Source organism: Platalea leucorodia (genome assembly GCF_965183815.1).
Source record: "Platalea leucorodia genome assembly, chromosome: Z".
Taxonomy (NCBI): Eukaryota; Metazoa; Chordata; class Aves; order Pelecaniformes; family Threskiornithidae; genus Platalea; species Platalea leucorodia.
This window is the reverse complement of record NC_138858.1, coordinates 42,072,105-42,079,642: the sequence shown is the minus strand read 5'-3', so window position 1 is coordinate 42,079,642 and position 7,538 is coordinate 42,072,105. Positions and strand designations below refer to the sequence as shown.

General features: G+C 58.7%; 1 protein-coding gene across 1 annotated transcript; it reads right to left on the bottom strand.

Annotated features, from left to right (window-relative positions):
• Window positions 1-4,069: 4,069 nt before the first annotated feature.
• FOXB2 (forkhead box B2) lies at window positions 4,070-5,104 on the bottom strand (the record flags this gene model as incomplete). The annotated part of the gene is made up of 1 exon (XM_082336091.1): window positions 4,070-5,104. One exon carries the CDS (start codon window positions 5,102-5,104, stop codon window positions 4,070-4,072), a length of 1,035 nt encoding a protein of 344 aa, XP_082192217.1.
• Between the last annotated feature and the right edge of the window lie 2,434 nt (window positions 5,105-7,538).

The window sequence follows — 7,538 nt, the reverse complement described above, 5'->3', positions numbered from 1 at the left end:
TACACAGATGTGAATTTGAATCCTTTTGAGCTGAAGTGACCTTGAACTCAGATTTCCTTCAGAAGTTCTGAGAAGAGTGCTCTAGCCATTAGGCCTTCCTACATGGGCAGTGCCAGTGACCACCCTGTATGAGCAAAGAGGGAGGACCACTGGTTCTTTAAACAGATGAGTAACATACTTAAATAACTCCAGGACAGGGGCCTGTAGGCAGTAAGTTTTGGTATTTAGCATACAGAGGTCTAAAATTATACCTGGTCTATCTAACTAAAGCTGATTAATCTAACCATATGTTCAGCAAAGCTCCAGAAGCAGAGGTAGAACTTTACTTTTTGAAACTGAGAGTCTTACAGATTTCAAACACTTACAGGGATGACTGCGTCTTAAAACAGGCTTTATGGATAATGATTTAAAATGAAGTCTCACAATAAAAGGGAAAATCTGATCCCACAAGCAGCAGCAGCAAAATTCCAAGCAGATTTGCCAGATCAGTTTCTGACTAGAGAGACTTCAGGACAGAATCAATGGAGCCCAGATTTTTAATTATTACACTGGTAGTTACATTGTAGCAGGTGTCACTGCGATCAGAATATATCCTGGAAACACTGCTATCATGTTTCAAACCATAAAACACATTAATTCTAGAAGTCTTACTGCATTTGCTTTTCTTTCTTGACTTGCATGCCCTATGGACTCATAATACACAAAGCAGTGCCTTCGTTAGGAATAATTTCCCATAGGTAGAAATAATAATCACTACATTAACTAGCCACAATAAATCAGAAGCATACTGGGGTGGGATCAATGCCTTTTCTTAGGCCTCCATTCTTTTAACACCGACTTTTACTTTGCTACCTTTGGCAGTCTAATGATATGAAGATTAAGCTTGCTTGTCCTGCTTGCCTCTGTTTCTTCTGCTTACAACCATCATGCCTGCACCCACTCAGTAAAGGCTCAGCTGCCTTTTCTGCGCAGAACACGTACATGCTTTAATCTGAAGGCAAGCGGTTTTGGCATGAGGTGTACTGGTATAGCAGACAGGCAAAATGTTATAGTTAGCACAAGACTGTTCTCCTGTTTGATTTGTCGAGTGACAGTCTTACCCTTCACCAGTTTACAGCTGCTTTTCTGCTTGGAGGAAAGGGTGCTGTTTCATTTCTCTACATCTTGTACCATCGTCTGTTTTTAAGCAGCATTGGGACTGGTTTTGTTTATATTTTGGGATTATTGATTGTTGATAGAAAATTTGCGTAACATTGCAAAGGCTGTGTTTAGAGACAGAGTCCTTAAAAATAAGGAAAAAATGTATAAACTAGTCAGAAAAAAATTCTCAATTAGTTAATTTTCCCTTTCCCTCTGACAGCGTGAAATTGTCAGGTTCTGACCCTCTAATAATTTTCGTTGCACGAGCTGCGAAAAAGAGCACCGTCTTTTGGTCACACAAAGCGTAGGCAGCTGCCCTGGGAGTGACACGAAGCCCTGCGGGCGAGCTGCCCCGAGCTGCCGCCGGCGAGCAGGGCCGGCTGCCCGCAGCGCCGGCTCACCCCGCAAGCCGCTGCCCGAGCCGCCGGCCCGGGGGGCCCCCCCGGACCCTCCGCCCCGCCTCGGCCGCGGCCAGACACCCTCTCCCGTCGCGACATCCCCCTGCGCCGGGCGCCCTGTCCCGGCAGTCGGCTTCTGTCGCGACACCTGCCCCGGCAGCCCGGCCGCCGCCCGTTCCCGCTGCTTCCCGGACTGGCCTCCGTACATCCAGTAGAGTTTTCCCGCGATGAAACTTAGAAGATTGTCCGGAACCTTAAAAGTCTCTAGAATCCTCTGAGTAGTTCCCAGGAGGATGACCTCTTCTCCTGCTCCGGATTTCCCATTCCTCTTGCCCCTCAGACTGATGCGAGGGGAAAACTCAGCTTCCCTAAGATGCTTTGGAGCCCTAGACAGCAGCCGCATCGAGAGCGGTGGAATATATTTCAATACATCGAGCTATGTAGAACTAGTGCTACTTGTTTGGGGGACTGCTTTCTTTATAAGCCACTAGTTTTTGGCAGCAGAAATATTGACTTGGCTCCGTGCCTAAAACGGAAGGCAGCGAAGTAAAGAAAATTTGAAGTACTTTTTCTTTTTCTTCGTCTTTTTTTTTTTTTTTTTTAATCCTTTCCTTTGGGTGTCTGATTACTGCTCGGTTTATCTGGCTGCAAAACTTTTGAGGCAATTTCCGTTCCAGTCCGATTTCCGAACCGTGGTACCGATCCGTGGTACCGATCCGTGCCTTATTAGCATAACATTATTAGTGGTACTTTTTCAGCGCTAGGAATGTTATAATTTTGGAAATTAAGGTGTAACCCCCGTCTAGAGCAGAAAGAACAACTAGAAATTCAACAGTTCCCGTTGAATTTCAAGTGGTCGAACAGACCCCACGAGTGTGCGTGGGGAAAACTTCGGGCAGCCGGCACTCGAGGCCGAACAAGTTTGCTTTTCCTAGCAAGAGTTTCTCCGGCTGGAGGTCCACCGAGGACCAGCCTGACACAGGGTACCCTTCCCCAGGGGCTGGGGCTGCGACCTGGCGTCTCGGGGGACGGCAGGTCCGCCGGCATGAGGCGGGTAAGCCCCAGGGAGCGGCTGGGATCCAGCACCCGCTGAAAACAGTGGCAAAACTCCAGTTGCCTTCAGCGGGATCGGGGCCCGAGCCGGTGCCCTCCCCTCAGACCCGACCGCCGGCGCTTCGCCCGTGAGCTGCGGGCAGCGGCGAGTCAAAGTGTTTCTGCAGCAGGCGATTTACCTGTAAGAGGTTTCCTTCCCTTTCCTCCCCTCGCTTTGCCGCCGGGAAAACTTTTGGGTACTTCTGTCAGTTTTGGGGCGGGGTGCGGAGCGCGACCCTGCGCTGCGAGCACGCGTTTCTTAAGCGGTGTGAAAGGCGAGTGTTTTAAACAGCAGCACCAGCAGAAGCAAATGAATAGATGGGCTTTAATGAGCATTGGTGTACAGCAGGGCAGACAGGGTACGGCAGCAATCACTCACAAACCAGCCGGGAGTCATCAGCCAGTGCGTCGCTCTCTGACTTCTGATCCCTCTGCTTCACACAGACCTCTCCTCTGTCGGAAGGTTGTTTTCAGTGAAGTGCTTTTCCCCGATAATTTTTAAACCGTTTTTCGGTTGGCTTCCCCCCCACCCCACCCCCAGCAGGTTTTAGTGTTCACACTCACGTGGAAGAAACGCCAAGCAACACATACAAAACAGCGGTACCTGTGAGCGGTGAAAGGTGATGTGAAAAGCACAACCTACGAATCGCCGGGCTGGTTTTGTTTTAATGAGGAACTAGGGAACTCGGACACTCACTCACAGCTTGAGACGCCAGGTCGCACTTCAGTCCCTCCTAAGGTATCGCCCTCCGATGCGAAATATTGGGATGGACTGTAAAAGTGCGAGGGGGAAGGACAAGTGATCGTTAGTTAAAGGAGCCCTTCGCCGTCAGTGCCGTTGTCATTTAAATTCCCACTAATTAATCGAGCTATTTAAAGCTTACTCTTTAAACAGCGAGCATTACACGTCCTGAGGCCCCGCAGCTCGCCAGGGTCCAAGCTAACATCTTTGCCCACCCCTTTCGGAGCAAGATCTACAGGACGGCGGGGCAGAGGTTTCCCGTCCCTCGGGGGAGGGGGAGAAGCAGAGTTCAGTGGGGGTTTTACCCTTCTGCTCCCCCCAGCCGCCGGCAGACTGCAGCCCCCCGCCCCGGGAGGGGGCTCGGCGGGGGGCCCGGGCTGCAGGACCGCTCCGTGCCGCAGGCTGGCGGGGTGGCGGGGAGAGCTTCCCTCCCGGCCCCGTCCTCCGAGCCAGCCCCTTTGGCCCCGGCTGTGACTCTTCACATCACCTCTCCGCCACCAACGATATTTAACGACGATAAAAGCTCTTACCTGCGACCTGGCTCTCAAATAATCTGATTGTACACGATATAAAGACAGACACCAGCAGGGGTATAGTCATGCGATGGATCGGGTTTCCGTGCCGCACGCGTGCCCCGGAGCCCCGCGTCCTCTCCCCGGGGAGCCTGGGGGCCTCTCCCCCCCCGACCCCCTGCCCTTTAGGAGTGCACCAGGACGGAGTGGAGGGAGCCCTTCCCCTCGGGGGTGTTGCTCGCGGCCTGCTCCAGCAGCGAAGCAGCGGCCGGGGAAGCGGCGGGGCAGATCTGCGAGGCGGCCACCGTCAGAGCGGGGATGGCCGAGGCGGCGGGCATCGCCGGCGCCGGCTTGATGGGCACCGGGACGGCGGGCATGGTCTGTGCCGGCGGGTGGCAGAGCGCCTTCACGGGCACCCCGAAGGGTCCGTAGTCGGGGGACACGGGCACGCCGGCCACGGAGTCCATCACCCCCACGTGGGGCCACATGGAGCTCACCACGCTGCTGAGCTGGCTGGGCACCGGGTAGCCCAGGTGGTGCATCACCGAGGCCAGCGGCAGCCCGCCGGCCTGCAGCACGCCCTTGTAATCTCTGCCGATGATGTTCTCGATGGCGAAGGGATGCTTGAAGCCCGAGGGCTGGCTGCTCCCGTAGGGCGAGAACTGCGGCAGCCTCCCCACGGCGGCGGCGGCGGCGGCGGCGGCCACGGCCGCCTCGGAGCCCGCCAGCCCCGGCACCTTGCCCGGGGGAGGCGGCGGCGGCGGCGGCGGGTGCGGGTGGAAGTAGTGCACCATGTGCGGGGCGGGCGCCGGGGGCTTGCCGGGGCCGCCGCCGCCCGCCCCGCCGCCCGGCCCGCCGCCGCCGGGCAGGTGATGCTCGGGGCGCAGGACCTTGAAGCGCTTGCGGCGGCGGAGGAAGCTGCCGTTTTCAAACATGTCCCCGCAGTCCGGGTGCAGCGCCCAGAAGCTGCCCTTGCCCGGCTGGTCGGGGCGGCGCGGGATCTTGATGAAGCAGTCGTTGAAGGAGAGGTTGTGGCGGAGGGAGTTCTGCCAGCGCTGCGTGTGCTCCCGGTAGTAGGGGAACCGCTCCATGATGAACTTGTAGATGTCGCTCAGTGGCAGCATCTTCTCGGCCGAGTGCTGGATGGCCATGGCCGTCAGGGAGATGTAGGAATAGGGCGGCTTCTGGTCGCTGTACGAGCTCTTCCCCGGCCTGGGCATCGCCGCCCCGCCGCAGCCCTCCCGCGGCCGCACGACCCCGCCGCGCCGCGCCGCGCCGGGCGCCGCTCTGCCCCGCGCTCGGCGGTCTCGGGATGCCGGGGACGGCGCTGCCCTGCCCCGCCGCCGCGGCTACATCCTGGGCGCCACCCGCCCGGCCCACGCGTGGCCGCCCCGCGTCCCGCCGGCGGGCTCCGCGCACGGCCCCCGCGGGCTGCGCTCGCCCCGCCGCCCCGCCGCTCGCCGGAGAGGCGGCTGCCGCCCAGGCCGCGGGGGGCGCGGGGCGGAGGCGGGTCCTGGCCCCCGCGGCTGGCCCCGCGTTCCTCCTGGAGGCCACCGGGGCTTCCCACCCGGGCTTCCCCGCTGCCGCCTGGCACCCGCTGCTGGAGTTGATGCTCCGCAGGCACCGAGGGCTCAGGAGCGTGAAGCGACCCGGGACCTCTGCAGAGACGGGAGGAAGGAAATAAAAACGCCCCTCTCACCGCTCGGTCCGGTGTCCCCTTAAAAGTTTGCGGCGGGCGGCGGCGGCGAGGGCCGGGAGCCGGCGGGGGGAGAGGGCGAGCGGGGCGGCGGCCGCCGTGGCTGTGCCTGTGGCTGCGGCCGTGGCTGTGGCTGCGGCTGCGGCCGTGGCTGTGGCTGTGGCGGCCGTGGCTGTGGCTGCGGCCGTGGCTGTGGCTGTGGCGGCCGGGGCTGTGGCGGGGCTGCGCGCTCCGGCGCGGTTTTGTAACGCTGCCCGAGCGGGGAGACCCCCGCAGCTCCCGCTCCCTCGCTATCACATGACAGCGGCTCGGGGACTTGGCGTTTCGTGGAACAGGAGCGAGAAGCGGCGCCCCGGCTCCCCCCTCACCCACTCCTCCTCAGCGGGGCGAGGTGGAGCCAGGGCGCTGGGTGGACGCCATGTGAGAGCCAGATCCGCTTTCACAACACAGGGCCGGGAACAGCAGCCCGAGCGGGGAAGCTCCCCCCTCCTCCCTCCCGCCCCCCAGCCCTTTCCCAGCCCCCTACCCGCTTTCCTCCCCCTCGGCCCCTCGCCCCCGCGCAGCCCGGCCCCTCGCAGCAGGCGCCAAGGGCCTCCGAGGGCACCGCACCGCCGGGAGGTGGAAGCCGGGCGAGGTCTTTCCTCCTCCCAGGGGCCAGTCGTGCCAAGCATCCCAGGGAGACGGGCGTCAAGCCAGCTCCGGGAACCAGCAAGCGGGAAGTCCCTTTGGAGTAATTTCTTAACACCCCTCTCATTAAGGTTAAAAAGCTACGCGAAGCCTAGCACAAAACCAAGAGAGATGCAAAAAAATCCTACGCCCTTCTCTCCAAATCGTTACGGTCAACTCTTCTCACTGGCCGCGATGCGGCTGGTAGAGAACAGTGAAAGAAGCAGCCAAAGCGTCCTCTGTACACTTCGAGACGAGCTACTTAGCGCCAGTGTTGGTTTAGACTGGCTCATTAGTAGGAATCAATGAACAGTGCAAGAATTCATATCTGTCCTCCAAACGTACTGTACTATAGCGGGCAGGCTGTAGATTGGAGCGAGAAACAGGGAAGCCTGCTCTCTTTGCTGCCGCCAGAGTTGGAAGAAACCCTGCCCAACGCAAGCAGCTACCAGAGCTCAATCAGCGAGATGCTATAGGAGGTGTCAGCATTAAAAGCAGTCCGACTTTTATTGGCTAAATAAACAAATAGGTTGAAAGGGCCTTACTATAAAAAAAGAAAAAAAAAAAAAAGAAAGAAAGAGAAGCTCTTTTCAGCCCACCCTTCCTTACACGCGGGTTCCGTGGGTCAGCCGCCGCGGGTGCCGGTTCCCCGGCGTGTGCCGGCAGGTGCCGCAGCGGCGGGGCGGGGGTGCCGGCGGGGCGGGGGTCCCGGTGGGGCCGGGGTGCCGGTGGAGCCGGGGGTGCCGGCGGGGCGGGGGTGCCGGCGGGGCGGGGGTGCCGGCAGGGGCCGGGGTGCCTGTGGGGCCCGGGTGCCGGTGGGGCCGGGGTGCCGCCGGGGCCGGGGTGCCTGTGGGGCCCGGGTGCCGGTGGGGCCGGGCCCGCCGTGCCGTCCGCGCCCCTCTCCCGCCCTCGGGGGGCTGATTTGGGCATCACAGCTGGTTGTCTCGACGAGTCAGGCGCGGCAGGTAGAAGTGGCGAACAGGAGGAGGAGAAATAAAAAGAAAAACCTTTTAAATGTCTACCTATAATCTCTGCTAAGGGGGTGAAGAGATGTAAAAATTTAAATCCCTTCCTTAAGAAACGTGTATTTAATAGTATTATACCTGACCAAGGGCAGTCAAGTGAAGAGCGTAACCAAAGGTAAAGAAGAAACAGAGTAGCCAAAATTTTGGAAAGCCAAGTTTCGCGAGAAAGCGCGTGCTTTAAAAAAAGTTTCAGGTTATTGTCGAAATCATTCACTTTGCCTCTGAGAAACTAGGAGGCACTTATGGTGGCAGCAACATTTACATCGT